Source organism: Solanum dulcamara, chromosome 5 (assembly GCF_947179165.1).
Source record: "Solanum dulcamara chromosome 5, daSolDulc1.2, whole genome shotgun sequence".
Lineage (NCBI taxonomy): Eukaryota > Viridiplantae > Streptophyta > Magnoliopsida > Solanales > Solanaceae > Solanum > Solanum dulcamara.
Window position 1 is genome coordinate 4150091 of NC_077241.1, and position 18905 is coordinate 4168995.

Genomic DNA, 18905 nt, shown 5'->3' on the forward strand with positions numbered 1-18905 from the left:
AGAGGTAAAGGAGAAACAAGATCAGGACCCCATCCTCCTTAGGTTGAAGGAAGTGGTTCACAAACAAGGGGTGATGGTTTTCACCAAAGGGGGGAGATGGTGTGTTAAGGTACCAAGGTAGATTGTGTGTACCTGATGTCGATGATGTTCGAGGGAGGATTATGGCCGAAGCGCATAGTTCCATATACTCTATTCATCCAGGCTCCATGAAAATGTATCATGACTTGAGGGAAATCTATTGGTGGAGTGGGATGAAGAGGGATATTGCAGAATTTGTTTCCAAGTGCCCGAATTGCCAATAGGTGAAGGTTGAGCATCAAAGGCCATGTGGTTTAGCCCAAACCATAGAAATTCCAGAATAGAAGTGGGAGATGATCAACATGGACTTTATTACAGGCTTGTCGAAGTCCCGAAAGCAACATGATTCCATTTGGGTGATTGTGGATAAAATGACGAAATCAGCTCACTTCTTGGCGGTTAAGACTACTGATACTGTAGAAGATTATGCAAAGTTGTATATACAGGAGATCATCAGATTGCATGGGGTCCTTTTGTCTATCATCTTAGACAGAGGAGCTCAATTCACTTCTCAATTTTGGAAATCCTTTCAGAAGGGATTAGGTTCGAGGGTGAACTTGAGTACAGCCTTCCATCCCCAGACAGATGTCCAAGCAGAGCGCACCATCCAGACATTGGAAGATATGTTGAGGGCATGTGTGCTCGACTTCAAGGGAAATTGGGATGATCACTTACCTCTCATAGAGTTGCATACAACAATAGCTATCATGCAAGCATTCAAATGGCTCCTTATGAAGCTTTGTATGGAAGGAGGTGTAGATCGCCCATTGGGTGGTTTGAAGTTGGTGAAGCCAAGCTGATTGGGCCTGACCTTGTTCACCAAGCCATGGAGAAGGTGAGAGTTGTCCAAGATAGGCTAAATACAGCCTAAATCCGCCCTAAATCTTACACCGATGTGAGGAGAAGAGACTTGGAGTTTTAGGTGGGTGATTGGGTGTACTTGAAAGTATCACCCATGAAGGGTGTCATGAGGTTTGGAAGGAAAGGGAAGTTCAGTCCTAGATATATTGGTCCTTACCATATTTTGAGGCGGATTGGAAGTGTTGCTTATGAGTTGGAGTTACCCTCAGAGCTAGCTTCTATTCATCCGGTGTTCTATGTTTCAATGTTGAAAAAGTGCTTGGGCGATCCCTCATTGGTAGTCCCCATTTACAAAGTTGGAATCAAGGATAGCTTGTCTTATGAAGAGGTCCCGGTCCAAATTCTTGATCGCCAAATTCGCAGACTAAGGAACAAAGAGATCGCCTCGGTCAAATTCCTGTGGAGGAATCAACTTGTTGAGGAAGCCACATGGGAAGCGGAGGAAGCCATGAAATCTAAATATCCACATCTATTCATGCCTACCGAGGAGAATGTTGAAGGTAATGATCATTTCCTTGACTTGAATTCATTTGTGCCTTTTTGAGTTTTGATTGATATTTGTTTAAGAATGTGATTGGTTGAATGACTGAAATTTCGATTGTGATTTGTACCCCGAGTCCATTCCTGGTTGCTCGTCATTCAAGGATGAATGATCCTAAGGGGGAGATAATGTAACACCCCTCAAAAACTTTCCCCTAAGATTTGGGCATTCCTTGTACAAGTGTGGGCCCCGTCATATTTAGTTCAAAGTATGTTCTTGAGTTAAGATGAGTCCCTGAGAAACTAAAGAGCATTGGAGGTGATGTGAGGTCATAGAGGACCCTAGGACCGAGCTAAGTCCAAAAGATCCATTGTGGCTAAGTTTAGGATGAGTTCGTATAAGGGTTGACTTTTAATGACCCTATCTTTTGAAGGACGTCAATCTGGGTAGCCCATGACCTATCAAATTAAAGGTCGTTGAGTCTTCTTTCCAACGCCACCAAGAACGTACATTTTGGAGTTTGGAGTCAAAAGATATGACGATCCTAAGACGAACTAGCACTGCAGGAATTTTATTTTTAGCCTGGGTTACAACTGCTGGGGAAATGGCCTTGGCGCTGTAAGGGCGCGATGCGCCACTATCGCGCTAGAAACATGCCTCAGTAGTTTGGTCCTTGGCACGACGCGCCACTAAAAATTGTGTAGGGTTTTTTAGGCTAATTTTCTAGAATCCAGAAACTTTGGCCTTAGCGTTGTAAGGGCGCGACGCGCCACTATCACACTAGAAACATGCCTCAGTAGTTTGGTCTTTGGCACGGCGCGCCACTGCGAGATGTGCAGGTTTTAGGCGTAATTTTTCTGGCGCTGCAATGGCACGACGCGTCACTATCGCACCAGGTGCATTTTTGCCTATTTTTCAGAACTTTTGAGAAGGGGCAATTTGGGAATTTCCCCAAATTATATATGTATCACCCTAGACTATTTTGGGATCATTTGTTTAGCCCCCACTCTCTCTCTAAAAGCCCTAGAAACCTCTTCTCTCTCTATCTCTCTTCTTCTTCCTCTCCAAATCCTTCTCCAACAAGAAGAGTTCCAAGAGCTTCAAGGTTTGAGTTTTCCATTGAAGACCCAACCACAAGGTTTTCTTCAAGTCTTCACTAAGGTATGTAAGGCTATCCAAAACATGGGTTGAGTCCACCCATGCGCCCTATTCTTGCTTTGAGGTTAGATGTTCATGAAAATGGAGTTCCTTGGTATGGTCTAAGTTTAAATGAGTTTTGTCCCCTATTTATTTGATTCTATATGTATTGATGTTATTGAGTTAAGAAGTTCCCAAAATGAGCCTCTATGTGAGTACGAGTTGATGAAAATGAGTTGTTAAATATGTTCTATTGATCTTCTTAACTATGTATATTTTGATAAAGGATGTTATTTTCTTTAAAATGTTGCTTATTATAAACAATGTAAATTTAAAGTCTTGAAATTGTGATGAGTCTCAAAGATTTCTCATATGGATGGAGGAAATGATTAATTCTATCTAGATGTCGCTATATATGTGCATTTAAATTTTTTGAAGATATGATTGAGATTGATCGGATAGTATGATTTGAAGAGATTTGATTGGAATAGAGTTGATGAGTTGACAAGGTTATAATGAAACTTGTCAATGCGATTTGATTGAGTTGATTGGATGGAGTTTTATGAGCATTAAGTCTTGGGAGGAGTATCGAGCACCGAATTGGGCAAGAGTATAGTCCATACTCGAACCCAATAACTGCATCGCCAAACGTAGGGGGGATGGAACCATTAAAGTCGGATGCTTCCCCGAGAGATTTGTCCTGACATTATAGGACCTGGTTGGATTAGATCCATGATTTGTTGATTCGTTCATACCCTGGCAAAGTATGAGTGGATGCGGCAACAACGTCAGTTTGTTGTACTTTCACTAGCTCATAAGTGATGGTTGTCGGTTAAGAGAAACTCCCAAATAGGTCTTGATAGTACTCTGAGTCAGATTGAGTTGAATTGTATGTGATTGGACCCATCTAAATTATATTCTTGTTTAGACTTAGGACATTTGATTGAGTTGTTATTTCTCTTGAGTTGAACTTCCGAGTTGATTAATTCTTCCTTGATGTTCGTTGTATTCGGCCATTTTACATACTCGTATATTCCATGTACTAATGCCATTTGGCCTGCATCATTTCATGATGCAGAGACAGGTACTAGAGGTCATCAACTGGTGCTCCATTGAAGATCCACATACGCTCCCAGCTAGTTGGTGAGTCCTCCTAGTTCTCGGAGGATGTTGAGTCTTCTTGTACAGTTTTATTGTCATTTCCTTTATTTTTATTATTGGTAGCCATGGACTTGTCATTGGCATCTCTTAGACTTTGATAGAGGCTTCATAGACTGGAGTGTGGGGGGGTCAAACAGTTATTTTGAGGAGTCTTATTTTATTGTCTTATTAGGTTGTAAATGTTTGGCCTTCGGCCTCATATATGAATAGTATTTCATTAATTGAGTTTCTACTAGGAGAATGTGATTGAATAAATGTGTGACTGGACCAGGTGGTTCGCTCGGAGGTTAGAAATAGCCTTCGGATGCCGGTTATGTCTAGGGTACCCTCCCGGGGCGTGACATTACCGCCCGAGAGAATATGATTTGAGGTATTGTAAGCTATAATTGGTAGAATTATCCTAGAGTTAGAAAGATGGAATTAGAGGAGTAAAAACCAAACAGTGAGAAGGGTGGTTGGTTGAGGCATGTAACTAGAGTTATGTATGTATAAGGTAGGTGATGGGGTCATAAGTCAAGTCCGTTTTGGTTTTGACTAAAGAGTAGGAAGTATCGTCTTTCATAATATGAGGTAGATGAAGAGTTGTTAGTTAGGAAGAGTTAGAGTACAGTTGAACTAAGAGATGATTTTATGTTTGAGGCATCTTTATATTAGTAAATACCTAGTATAGGTGTTGAATGGAAGGGAGGAGTAGTCATGAGATGATAGAGTTAAGCTAGGCTTATGATTTTGTAGAGAGAGACTATGTTATTTAGAGGGATATGAATATAACTAGGCAATGAGGTGTAATTAATAGGTAAATAGTACTTCAAATATGAAAGGAGATGTGGTGATAAATTATAATTAGACAGATAGTGAGATGATAATCGTTTACTTGTCATGAGGTTTTAAGTAGTTTAATGTTTCATAATCTTATCTATTAGTCGTAAGTGAGTATAGTATGTGAAAAGTGTGATGTGCGTGTTAGTACTAGACCCCAAGCTTGAATTTGAAATGGGTGGTGTAAAGAAACAGATGATAGCATTATGAGTGTGATAGTGCTAGTTTTAAGATTTGATTTAGTAGGGTTAACATGGTATATGCAAGAGATTAAGATTTAACTATGAGGAGTGTGTGTTACAAATGGGGGGGTATGTGACCCTTAGATGTAAATAGTGAATTGAGGCTAAATCATTTGGTAAGAAGAGACTTAAGATATGTATCCAAGATAGTATAAAGTTGTATGAGGCTTTAATTTTATGAGTTGCTTTGGGTGACTAGTTAGTATCCTTTAGCTACTAATGTGTAGAAGGCTGTATATGAGTTTATCTTTTTTATTTAGTATCCCTAAGAATTAGGTCAAAGGGAGTTGTATATAGATAATGATAAATCTCCTGTTATAGTTCAAATTTCCTTCAACTAAGTTAGGAACATATGAACCTAGAAGATGAGTGTTAGCAGGCTAAAGAGAAGAGGTTAGATCATAAGAGTTAGAGAAAGTAGATATGTATGCCAATAAGAGTAGTAAGTATAGAAAGATGCCTAAAAAATAGAAGGAAGTTAAGGGAAGTATCTTAGAATGAGGCCCAGTAGAAGTTCAGTATCTTTGAGTATAGTATAATCAGAGAGTTTAAGTTTTCTTGTGAATAGTGATACTTTGCCTTTTGGAGCAGTGTGCTTATAGCTAAATGTAGAGAATCAGTTCAAAGGATCAGAGTAGTGACTTTCGAGATAAGGGAGAGATTATGAGGTAATGAACCAAAATGGGTCTTGAGTTTTAAGAAGTGATGAGTTGAGTTAACCAGTATGAGACATCAGTGTGTTTTCATCTCTTATGTTCCTTATACTGCAGTCGAGGTGATACCCTATACCTGCCCTATTTATGAGAGCCATACCATGTCCCAGACTCATGTACTTCATGTTGATTCATGTTCATGTTCAGTTCCATGGACTCATGATAGGCCCTAAAGGGCTATAGAAATCATGTTCCACCATGAATGTTCTCTTATTAGATTTCCTGAACGAATTGTGCTTACGATCTTTCTCTTTAAGACTTCCAGTGATCGTTTTTGATAGTGATGTTAATGATAGTAGATGAGTTATGGCATATGGGAGAGAGTGGGTGTTCCTTATTATGATAGTTATGGTATGCTTATTTCATATAATATTATAGACTGGAGGAAGAGCGAGATGGGATCTTGTTGTGTGTAATAAATAGGTAAGAGTATATTGGTGTACCCCTTGGTTGAAGTTAATAAAATTGACGGTGTATATATGCTAAGATTGACATGAGAATGCTTAAAGGATGTTGACTTCAAAGAATCTATAAAGTGATTAGAATAATAGGCTTGAATGAATGGTTGTCATTATGTGAGTGATTGCAGTAGGCTAGTAATGTCCTTTTGTAACAAGTAAGTATATTGGGATGGTTATAGAACTAAGCTTGAATATGGTATTGATGGAATGTAGATGAATGTATGATGCATTAGGTGCTTCTTGATTTGGACTCAAGGTTGGTTGAATGTAATGAAAATGAGTAGTTCTCTTGAGATGAGGTTCTCTATAGAGGTATAGAATATGAAGCTTGTTGTCTAAATTAGCATAATTATATTATGTGTAATACCCTGTGATTTAGCATTAGGCTTGAACATAATAAAAGCATGTAGTTAGACCTTGGTGAAGGTAGTCATATGTATCCTTTTGGGAGTTATCATGCTCATAAGCCTCTTTCTCGAATTTGAGAAATTTCGATGAAAGCGTTGGAGATTATAGCCCTCCTCTCAATTTTGCTTTAGTGTCGATGTTAAAGGTAATGTTCCTATTTCTATCTCTGAGATAGTACCTTCTTGAGTTTGAGTAATTGAGTGAGTTATTCACGAGCTTGAGTCTTTGAGTTCTTGCATTGCATTTGCCTTCGAATGATGATATTGATGGTAATATTCTTTTTTCCTATCTTAGAGTTGATGTTCATTCCGAACATAAGTATATGACGAGTATTCTTGAGTCCGAGTAATGAGGGATTAATTGTTTGAGTATCTGAGTTCTTGATTTCACTCGTGCCTTGTGCAATTTCTTAGCTTGGTCATCGTTCGAGGATGAATGATACCAAGGGGAGATATTGTAACATCCTGATTTTTTTAGCTAAGACCGAGCCATCCTTCATAGGGGTATGGGGTTATACTGAATAATTCATAATTGTGTGTATGTGTGAAGTTTCATTCTTTAGTGTGAGAATATATTTGGAGATGAATTAAAGTCATAAGGATCCTCTAGCACAAGGTTGAGTTGAAAGCTTCCTTACCGGTTGAGTTTTGGTAAAATATTTTACTTGGATAAACTTCAAACGATCATATCTTCTAGAATACAACAAATTAGGTGACCCATGACCTATCAAATTAAATGCCTTTGTGTCTTCTTTGCAACGCCATCACATTTGTCTCATTTCGAGTTTGGAGTAAAATGTTATGACCGCTTTACTATAGGCTGTCAGATCATAAGTAGTTACGACTCGTAGAATGGGTCTTACGACCCGTAGAAAAAATGACGAACCGTAGAAGTACTTTTCTTAGAAAATTCCTGCACGTCTTCTAGGTTTATTTTGGTCCTTTTCCAAACTTTTTAGTCCTATTGTAAGTCATTTTTGAGTATTTTAATTGAGTATATCATCCAACTAGCATCTTTTCCTCTCATAATCATCAATCTAAACCATCTAGTCTCAAGAAACTCTCTCAAAATAAACCTAGGGTTCCTTTTCTTCATCAAGAACCCTAAGGCTTTCAAGTCAAAAAATTCAAGTACGAAGAGAAACTTTTCATGCAAAGGTTTCCCAAGCTCTTCCACTCTAATAACTTCATAAAAGAGTTTCTTTTCTCGATATCAAGCATCGATGTTCCAAGATCAAAGGTTTCCTCCAAGAAAGCTATTATTTTTTTTGGATTTCGATTGTAATATCAATCTTCCAGGTATGTAAGGCTATTCATAGCATTGGATTGAGTTCGTCCAAGCGCTCTACATCTAATTCTATCGATTATTGGGAATGAGTTGACTCTAACCTAGTTTCTTGAATTCCGAATAAATTAATTCTTCTTCTATTGAGTTCCGCATAATTATGTATTGAGATTATTGTTATTTTCTATCTCTCACTTGAACTAATATTATATATATATATATATATATATATATATATATATATATATATATATATATATATATATTATTGAACTAATATTATATATACATATATTTTATTGAGTCTAAATGAGTATGAGAGTCGAGCATGTGAATGATCTTGAAAGCATATTTTACTAAAAGAACTTGATGATTTGAGAATGAGCATTGATTTTATAGGAGTTTGAGTTTTTATATGAGTTGAGTCTGACAAGTCTCTAAAATTATTATTATTTAAACATGAGTATTTTGAGTATAAATGATTATTTGAGAGAGAGTTTTGAGGAGATCTGATTGAGTTTGAAAGCATGTTTTTAAATGAAAAAGCATGATGATTTCAAATGAGATTGAGTTTTGAAAAGGGTCCAATGAGACTAGATGAGATAATTTGAATATTTTACCTGATAGATATGAGCATCATATATTTTGGGAGTAGTATTGAATATCGATTTGGATAAGAGTATATATAACTTGAACCCCATAAACTACGTAGCCAATGTAGGATGGTGGTTTAAACCTTTTAAATCTCAAAACGATAGACTTTGATTGATTTTGGATCCAATGATAGTGATTCGTCCCGTACCCAGGCAAAGTATTGGACGAGTGTGGAAATGACACCACTTCATTGTTCATCACTCGCTCATATGATGATGGTTGTTGGTCAGAGAAACTCCCTAATAATAATACAAAATGAATGATTTGATTTGATTGTAATTGTGATTGCATACCATTGAGTCGATTTGAAAAACTATGATGGAGTCGATTGAAAAACATTGCATATTTTTGAGCTTTCATCTTTATTGAGTTGAGTTATTTTCAGAGTTGAGTCCCTTGATTTGAGTTGGGTATCTTTGAGTAGATTTCCTTTCAGCTATATTACATACTCGTACATTCCATGTACTGACGTCATTTGGCCTACATCATTTTATGATGCATATACAGGTATTAGAGATCCTCAACAGGCGCATCGTTGAAGATCATTTCTACTCTCAGCTTTTGGGGAGTCCTCCTTGTTTCCGGAGGCACTCTTGAGTTATTATCTGCTAGTTTGAGTATTTTCTTTTGGGTAGCCATGAGCTTGTCATGCGCACCTTCTTGATAGTGATAGAGACTTTATAGACAGATAGATGATAGTGTCGAGTAGATGTTTTGATTTTCAAGACTGTCCTTATGATATGGAGTTGATTTGAGATTTTGTTTTAAATACATTATTCTTCTCGAACCTTTTTTTCGGACTGACTGTAATCGTGATTTTGACTCTATTATGGTATATGTTGATTTGTTTAGCCCACTTGACTGTCTTTTAAATTCATGTTGTGTCTTCCGCTGAGTGATTGAATGTGTGATCGGATGAAGTAGTTCGCTTGGGGTCCACCAATGGTCTCTGAGTGCCGGTTACATCTAGGGTAACCTTTCGAGGCGGACAAGTATCTATTGTTACGATTTGATTTCGAAAACTAAGTTTCAAAACCTGTTTCATAACTTGGTGAAAATTGATATTATCATTTACTTTGAAAATAATAAACAGACTCGCCACATAATTTTTGGAAAATTAAGTAAAATAGTTTGAAAAGGAATTTTGAAAGAAACTTTTTCATTAAACTAGGGTCGGGTAAGGGATCTGCTAACACGTGTTTGACTGGCGGATTAAAAAGCTTGACTAGTTTTTGAAAAATCTTTATTTAAAATTGAAAAAAATTCTTTTGATACTTGTACATTCATATTATTCCAAATAATAAAATAATTCAAATGATAAAGTCTCAAAAATAATTCTAACTTAATAATCTTATTGAAGTCATGTTTTTGAGTCGAATAATCAACACAATCACTCAAATCGGTAAATATCTCTCAGGACAATAGAAGATCATAAATCACTAACAAATATCCAACTACAGACGATAACTTGTCTATAATTAGCTTAGGACATAAATGACTTAGCAGAAAGCAGTTAACACAGGAGAGTTTTACACTTAAACGAGAATTTGATCTATTTATATACTGAAAATTTAAGCAAATCAACACATGAGAATCAGTAAATTAAAGCGAAAGTTTTGGGAAAAGAATAAGTGACAAACCTCGAGGGACCAGTTCCTTTGGTGTATCTTTATCGAGAAATTAAATTCGATGACACCAACACAAGATGAATTAAAATTAATTACGAGCTTCTTCACATTAACAAACTAAAATAATCCTCTAATATTTGAAATAAACACTAATTATAATATCAATTGTAATGATCAATTTAAGGAAAATAAAATATTTACTAAGTTAAACACTATTTATTAAGACGAAGTTTAAAAAATATTTATATAAAAATTGAATGTCGTATATAAACTTATATATAAATGTAGAAGTGTATAATTCTCTTCTGAAAATTAACAAAATACTTAGAAAATGATTTAAAATATTGTTGAATTTCTCAAAAACGATTATTTTAAATTATTTGAAATTGAAGAAGCTCAAAAATTAATCAACATCATGGAGAGTCAAAATTGGATGTCAACATCTATCAAAGTGGTGACATTCCTAGATTTGATTTATTGGGATTGGTTAATGCTTGTTCAATTCAAGGTGAGCAACAGTCTAAGGGTGTGTTTGGTAGGAAGAAAAATATTTTCCTAGAAAATGTTTTCTTGGATAACAAGTTGGTTTCTAACTTATTTTCTCATGTTTGGTTGGTGAGTGACAAATATTTTCCGAAAAGTATTTTTTATTGTTTGGTTAGTGAATGAAAATATTTTTTAGAAAATATCTTTTATTTTTTGCTAAAGAGTAGAAAATATTGTTTAGAAAAATAGTTTCTGATATGAAAATCAACCCTAATAATTGATTCGGGATCCAACTCCAACACCTAATATGGATCCAACTCGACTTTCAATCCAAGATTCAACTTTCAAATTTAGACTCGATCTCGAACTTCAAACTGAAATCTGACCACACCCGACTGCAACCTAACTTTCAGATAATTTGATTTTTTAAAAAATATTTTTTAAATTTTTTTGGGAGTGCGTGTTGGTGTGGGGGAGGGAGGTAAGCATCGGGGCAGGGTATGGTAGGGTGGAGGGGTGGAAGTGGGGTAAAAAAGTAAAATTTTGAAATATTTTTTCAAAGAAATAAAGTTTTTTTTGGGAGGTGGAGGGTGGTCCGGGGGGATGGAGTAAAAAAAATATTCAAAATGTGAAATATTTTTCAAAAATAAATTTTTATCTAAAAAAATAAATTTTAATTTTTTTTGTGGGGGAGGGGGTCATGGTAGGGGTGGGATAAGAAGAAAATATTGTAATTTGAGGTTGGGGGAAAGTTTTGGAAAATGTTTTACTTAGTTTTTGGAAGGAAGTCATTTTCCTTAGTTTTGAAGAAAATAAGCTGATTTGGAAAATATTTTCCAAAACATTTAAGCCTATCAAACACAAGAAAATTGCAAAAACATTTTTCGGAAAATGTTTTCCTTCATACCAAACACACTCTAAGTGTGGACTTGCAGTTTCATATCATAATTTGAAATTGTGATTCAAATCAGGGTTTGGACATGAGAATTGAAATCATGATTTCATATTCCATATATTCGCCAAAAATCAGGATTTTGATTTTTTTAAAGGAGAAAGGGTCTGATATACCCCTCAACTTTGTTATTTAGATTTGATATACCATCGTTACAAAAATGTCTTACATATACCTGAACTGCTATATAAATGGATATTTTAAAGTTAAATTGTTACTAAATATAGAAACGTTTCATTCTTATTAGAATCGACAAAAAGAAAAATGAGAAATATAAATTGGGACAGAGTGAATAATAAATTTAACAAATCGACTTTAAGAAAAACTATAAAACATACATAAAAACAAGAGATACTAGAACCTATATAAACCTTTTTTTCTTCCTCAATATGTGTGTCCACCAAAACGTCTATGCCTTTGTTGAAAGTTAAGTATTGCCTCTTTAAGATCTTTTTCTCCAAAATCAGGAAACAATGTCTTGGTGAAGTAGAATTCACAATAAGCCAATTCCCACAACATGAAGTTACTTAATCTTTGTTCACCTCCTGTTCTTATAAGTAAATCAGGATTGGGAATATTTAGATGCTTGCTTTCAAGTTCTCGTTCAAACAAATTCTTGTTGATGTCCTCTACATGTAAAATACCATTCATTACTTTATTGGCAATGCTTTTAGTTGCCTGTAATATGTCATAATATCCTCCATAGTTTAGTGCAATCACAAGGTGAAGTCCTTTGTTGCCCTTTGTGGTCTCTTCTGTTAATGCTATGCATTTTTGTAAAGTCATTGGAAGGTTGGATTTACAACCAATCACAGACACTCTTACTCCAAATCTATAGGCAATGGAAAAATCAAAACAAAGTTAGAAAAAAGTAGTACACATTTATTTAGTTGTTTTCTCTTTTAATTTTTTTAAAATTGAAAATACTGACTTCATGAGGTGGAGGTCGATTTTTTTAATTACACAATAATAAAAGGAAAACATGCAGAAATTTCACTAGTTTAGAAGTTAATTACTTATATACACTTTAGTTTGCAATATTACGAATCTTATAATATTTTGATGTGTCCAGATACATCTATATACATATATCTCGAAATAAATGGGGTCAAAATAGGTATAATTTGTTCTAGATACACTATATCCAAGTTGATTTGCATGTATCTAGGATACACATCTTGCTCGCCACTCTCTTATCTATCTGGTATCTCAAATACATGTGAATCACATCAGATATATACAGATACATGTATCTAGTATATATCTAATATGATTCGCATGTATCTGGGATACATGACTATCACGCTTGCCTCCCTCCCCATCTCACTCGCCTCTCTCCCTATTTTGATGTATTTGATAGGAAAAATACATGTATCTAGGTGTATCTTCTTCAATATATGATAAGAAATTCTTAATTAGTAATAAGGTACCTATAGAATTGATATATATGATATAAATGTATATCTAATAAAGTGGTTTCTTCATAATAAAATGCACCATTTGGGCTGAAACCCCATCTTTACTATGGTATAAACATTTCTACCAGTAGAACATTGAAGCTTATTAGCTTAAGACTGCATTTTTAAAAAAAAATTATACTCTTTAAATAATTCGTTTTTAAAAAAAAATAAATCTACGCAAGTTGATTCTTGCAAAAAGAATTTTAAGAAATCAACCTCAAGAGGTTGATTTTGTTAATAAATAAATAAATTAATGAGGTCGGTTCGTGGGAGCTTTTTAATGGTGAGAGATAATTTTTGCATTTTTTCAAAAACAAAAAAACAGAGTTTTCAAATGAGTGGAAAATCATTTTGACTTTAAAATACCCTTTCCACTATTTGGACATTTTTCATGTGTCATTTGCCAAATCACAAAATATAGGCACACAAATATCATTTTCCTTTAAAAACATTCCTTTATTTTAATTGAAAAAATTAAGTACCTCGAAAATTCGTTAAAGAACTCTTCGAACAGTTGCATCAAGAAATCAACCTCCTCCTGCTCCAAAACAAATGGTTATATGTGCTTGAACAAAAAAATATAATAAAATAAAATAGAAAATCTATAAATTATTCTCTCTCCATTTTAATTTATTTGTCCTATTTTTTAAAATTCATTTAAAAAAGAATGTCTGTTTTTCTTTTTAGCAATTCTTTAATTTCAAGTTTGATCCTGACATATTTAAGACCACAAGATTAAATGACACTTTTATACATTTGACATATGTTTAATTTAAGATCCCACAAAATTCAAAAATAAAAAAAAATCATTTTTAATCTTTTGATTTTAAACATGTCATGTTGACCAAACTGATTTTTTCCTGTCCTTTTTCTTGTCAAACATAAGAATAAGAATGATTTGTAATCTAAACTCAAACATAAGGGACTATTTTGGACTTTCCCCCGAATTAGAATGTAAAATTTTTAAATATTTTGAAATAAAAATTACACAAATGAAAACAACAAAGTACCATAAGTCATAATACTAACAATTTCAAAATATTTTTTTAAAAAAAAAATGAAAAAGTTGCAGTCAAGGAATAACTCATCTGACTCCCTCAAAAATCTAAGTACATGTACCACATAAATTAAACGAAGAGCGTAAAATCGAAGTACCTTGGATCGTTTCCAATTTTCAGTAGAGAAAGCAAAAGCAGTGATAACTTGTATTCCCAATTTAGAAGAAACGCTACAAATCTCCTTTAATTTTGGAATAATAAGTTTGTGACCTTCATATACTTCTAAGCCCTTATCCTTTGCCCATCTTCTATTACCATCCATTATCAAAGCAATGTGTTTAGGTATAAGCTCTTCATGAAGTTCGCGATCATCATTATCAATATCAATATCATTATCATCATCATAACTAAGCTTTTCAGTTTGTAAGCTGAGTGAGCTTGAAATCTTGTTGAGTTCACGAGCAAACACTGTTAGAGACGGATTCAGGATTTGAACTTTATCATGAGTTCCTACCGTAGTAGTAAATTAATTGACAATTACTGAAATTTTTTGTATGTATGTATACAAGATATGAACAAAAATTACTAGATTAATTCTCGTAAGTATATTAACCTTTGAATTCACCCATGGACATTGATGTATTTAGCCGTAAAATCAGAGATGGTGATGATGATTTCCAGCATTGAAGACCCAAAGAAATCTTCGATGGGATGAGGAGCTGGGAAACTAATGAAGAGCTCATGATTTACTTCTTAGCTTTAGTTTATGGTGAAGTGAAACAAGGGAGGTAGTGTTTAAATAGTGGTATGGTATGACTCTTGATCAAAGGTTTCAAGTTCGAGTCTAGATTAATATGAATAACTTGTAATATTGATAAGGACTTAATTAAGCAAATAAAAGTATATTCTATCTATATGTTTAAATTTTTAGACGAGATAGTCTAGGTAACTCTTTAAATGATATCAAAAAGAGATCGAAACACTTCATGTCCAATTTTTCAAAGCAATCATGATGGTAGTCCATTAATCATAAAAATGAGGCTTGGATTTATCATTATAATCTAGCACAAGTTGAACAAAATGTCAACTTATCAAATGCACCTCCAAAATAATATTGCACATAAATATAATTTGAAATTTGAAATTTGAAAACTAAACCTGTCAATTCCAACGGACCTCCTAAGAGTGATACCGGCTCTGTGCTGGCTGCCCTTACAACGCCCGTTTGGGGTTAAAATAGGGGATTCAGCCCAACCCCTTACCCGTTAAGAAATTTAATCGGGCTAATTATTTTTTAAAACTTTTTTTTTTGCTTTATTATTAAAATTGGCATTGAAATAATAATGGAAAGCCATTTTAATTGAACATAGATGTGGGCTGATCGGCCATTGAAAGGTTCACTTAAATCAAAATATCAAATTCAACTAAAACATTACTAAAAAATCACTATTTAAATTTTCTATTGAAATTTTCTATTAAAAATATTTAGTGGCTATTTCACAGATGTATTTTGATTGGTCAATGCGAAAAGAAAACATAGTAATATTTTTATACGAAAAAATTATGTAAAATTTCAGCGAGAATCTATTTCCTACCATACATTCTTTTAGTGAGCTAGTTCAGTGAAAAATCATATTTTATAGCATAAGTTTTCACTGATTCTTGATGAAAAAACCTTTGTTTAAAGTAATGAAAGAAGGTACCAAATAAGAAGCATAAGTATTTCACAGGATGAATGGTAGCTAAACTATAAGAAAATTATTATTTGAGTTTACTACATCTTTTAAAATAGAGTTAATACGTAAAGTCTTCCTTCATGAGTAGGCGGATTTAAAATTCTAAAATATAGAGTTACCACAAATTAAAAAGTGAAAAAGTAAAGTATTATGTGGGAATTGTTTAATTAATATTTAATCAAATACATCGTTTAACTTCGTTTTTTGAAATGATAATATTAAATAAATTCTAAATATATATATATATATATATATATATATATATATATATATATATTGTCTAATTTGACGAAGAGACCGTTGATTCATATCGTATCCAATGCTCTTTTCAAAACAAAAGTAAAAAATAAAAAAATAGTTTGCTTTTGTTTGTCCTCCAACTTTTTATGTTTTTTTGACGAAGAGACCGTTGATTCATATCATAATGGGCATAGTATTGTGTACAGAAATATAAAACTAAGTAGAGATTGATAATAAATCTTAAGGATTTGGTGGTGTGGGTGTTGGTTAGGTTTCCGAAATTGTCTCAAGGGTGTAATTGCGTTATTTATGATATGCCTAAATGTGAATTGATAAGGGAAAACAGGTTACCCTTAACCAGCCCATCAAATAAGTGGAAGATTCATTAAATTGTGAAATGTTACCTCAGGTTTTTTGCCCAAAGAAATTTCCTTTTTTGCAGAGGGAGGGCGTGCTACGAGCTTCCAGTGGACCAAGTTCTTATAAAACAGCATATTTTCCGATCTACGTCTCGTGCAAGATGCTGGATGGCATGGAACTACTGGTAATTAATCTGATTACTTGCTAGCTTATTTGTGATGAGCCTGTTCTTGATGATATAATGTTGTAAATACTGAGCGTATTTGTGATTGTAGTATGTGTGGATCGGGTGTCACGTTCTGACACAAAATTGATTTTTTGTAGGTCCTTTGAGAGGACTCTTATGTGAGGTTATAACATGTGTGATATTGGTGAATAGGGTTAAGCTTGATGATATTTGTATTTTCATGCACAAATAAAGTAGTTGCACGCGAGCCATGGGCTAAAGACCTATAAGTGAACTCTTGAATTGATGGGTGTTAGTTATAAGGAATGATGATCTTGAAACAACCTATTGGTGGATAAAAGAATGGGCTTTGTTAGGCCTGGATGTGATCTATGTAGTATAATCGTATTCTATATTTATATACTTAGAAGTTGAGGTTTCTGAGTGTGGTTGTGATGGTTGGGTGAAAACATTGAGTGGATAAGGTTGTTAGATGGGGGACTGTTATAGTGAATGAACAGAAGTAAGGTGGGTTCATAACCCCCAAGTCTTGAGTTTAGTGGAACTCTGAAATTGAGAGTGGGAAACACCTTAAAGTGCGAGTAAAGAGTGTACTTGTTGGGTTAGGATGGATACAATGATAAAGTTTAATTATTATTATATCTCTTACTTTTCTATTTATATATTATGCAGTGGGTATCACATTGAACGATGATGCCTACCAGTATATGTTGTTTGTACTGATACTACTCTTGCTATGTCACTTGACATAGTCTAGTTGCAGGGTCAATTATGTCTCCAGATGAAGACAAAGGCGATCCTCCAACAACTTCTATTTTTCCTTTCTCTTGGTGGAAGTTGGATAATTGATCTTTATTTTATTTCTACTCTTAGCAGCTCTTGTACCGGTCTAGATCAGTCTCCTTGGGTTTTTTTGTATAACCTTGTTTAAGCTAGATTTAATATAGTTTTCTTTAGAAATTTTGGTTTGGTTGTTCAAGTCCTTGATTTAACTTTTGCAATATTTTCCTATAATGGTTAAGTGTTCTTCTACTTTGGATGTATAGTGGATGTCCGCACGGCCCGGTGGGTTGGGTCGTAACAAGTGATAAGCATTTTTAAGTAGTGAAATTAGCTTTATAATTAAACAATTGTGTATTTTTTGAATAAAAGTTCGAAATTATTAGTAAGGAGTTTATGTGTTTGATAAACTAGAGTTGATAAACAATTTTTTTTGTGAAATGACAAAAATATTCTTTTTTAAATAAAAAATTGTAACTTTTAAAGTATCTTTGTGAGAAAAAAAGATGAATAACGGATATGAAGTTGAGAGGAAGTTAAAAAAAATTTGGTTTGCACAAAGTATTTTGGGAATTAGAAAATATATTAAGGATAAAATGATAAATATGATCAAATTAAAAATGTTTAAAAGTTAAAGGAGACCACAAAGGATTTCACTTTTTGATTCTATTAAACTATGGAGGACAATATGACATATTACAAGCAGCCAAAAACATTATCAGTAATTTATGTGATAGATATCTGAGTGATCATTGAAAAGAATTTTTTTAAAATAAATTGTGCTATAAAACAAGCTATAATACTTGAAACTTAAGGATTCTTTTCCTCCTCCACCCCCCCCCCCCCCAAAACACCCCAACACCCTCCACACCGCAAAATCAATAGTTTCGATTTTTTAACTCTCGTCTGTTTTAAAGTATGTTTAGACGAGCTTATAGTTTATAATTTTTGGCTAATTATTTTTGTTCTAAAAATTTCACGGGATGCCTTATTTTGGTTGCCTCATTTAGTTGATATCTACTGTATATATTATTTGCACTAATAGCCAATATTAGATAACTTTCAGGTAATAATACATATTGTTATAAAATAAACTAAATTTAACAAATTTAGAGAAATAGCAATAGTTAGAGAAAGAGAGAGAGTTGAGAGAATTTTAGTGTGCATTCAATAGCACAACACTTATGGCTATTTATAGCCAGTACAAAGGAGAAAAACGTAAACAAAATTGGGGAATAAAGTTGGGGAACAAAGATGAGTGGAAGGAAAAAGTAGAAGAAAAAAGTGGACATGACATCCACTTGTGCAACACTCCCTCTTGGATGTCCAAGTGTAATGTGCTTCATTAAAAACTTTACAAGAAACAATATGCATAGTTATCCTGAACACCCATATATGTTGTGCCTCGTTAAAACCTTACTAGAAAAAAAACAGTGAGAAAAAGCCTAGTGAAGGAAAAAAAGTACATACATTTAGTAATACACCTTGAGTGTTGTCTCATTAAGAGTAAAACGTGTATGTTACTCCCCTTGATGAAAAAATTATTTGATATTTTGGAGACGACGCATTCCAATCGTATACCTTAGTTTCTCAAAAGTTGATGTTGGTAATGCCTTTGTGAATAAATCTGCAAAATTATCACTCGAACGAACTTTATACATTAATATCACCATTCTTCTGGAGATCATATGTGAAGAATAATTTTGGTGAAATATGTTTCGTTCTGTCTCCTTTTATGAAGCCACATTTTAATTGAGCTATGCACGCTGCATTATTTTC

General features: G+C 33.8%; 1 protein-coding gene across 2 annotated transcripts; it reads right to left on the reverse strand.

The window, feature by feature from the left end:
- Window positions 1-11600: 11600 nt before the first annotated feature.
- LOC129890341 (nerylneryl diphosphate synthase CPT2, chloroplastic-like) lies at window positions 11601-14606 on the reverse strand. Of its 2 annotated transcripts, none has more exons than XM_055965905.1 (4): window positions 14437-14606; window positions 13981-14333; window positions 13308-13363; window positions 11601-12197 (listed from the first exon to the last, which is right to left on the reverse strand). In XM_055965905.1, exons 1-4 carry the CDS (start codon window positions 14564-14566, stop codon window positions 11750-11752), a joined length of 987 nt encoding a protein of 328 aa, XP_055821880.1. In that variant the 5' UTR covers window positions 14567-14606; the 3' UTR covers window positions 11601-11749. The 2 variants fall into 2 exon arrangements, with proteins under 2 accessions (XP_055821880.1, XP_055821881.1); XM_055965906.1 differs by having other exon boundaries at window positions 11602-12197; window positions 13981-14291; window positions 14437-14605.
- Window positions 14607-18905: the final 4299 nt, after the last annotated feature.

Excerpts from the sequence above, each read along its gene's own strand:
- LOC129890341 (XM_055965905.1), bottom strand. The coding sequence starts at position 14,566 with ATGAGCTCTTCATTAGTTTCCCAGCTCCTCATCCCATCGAAGATTTCT. Across the intron at positions 14,334-14,436 it reads GTCCATGGGTGAATTCAAAG|GAACTCATGATAAAGTTCAA; the intron begins GTTAATATACTT and ends CTACTACGGTAG. Across the intron at positions 12,198-13,307 it reads TTCTTTAACGAATTTTCGAG|ATTTGGAGTAAGAGTGTCTG; the intron begins GTACTTAATTTT and ends CATTGCCTATAG.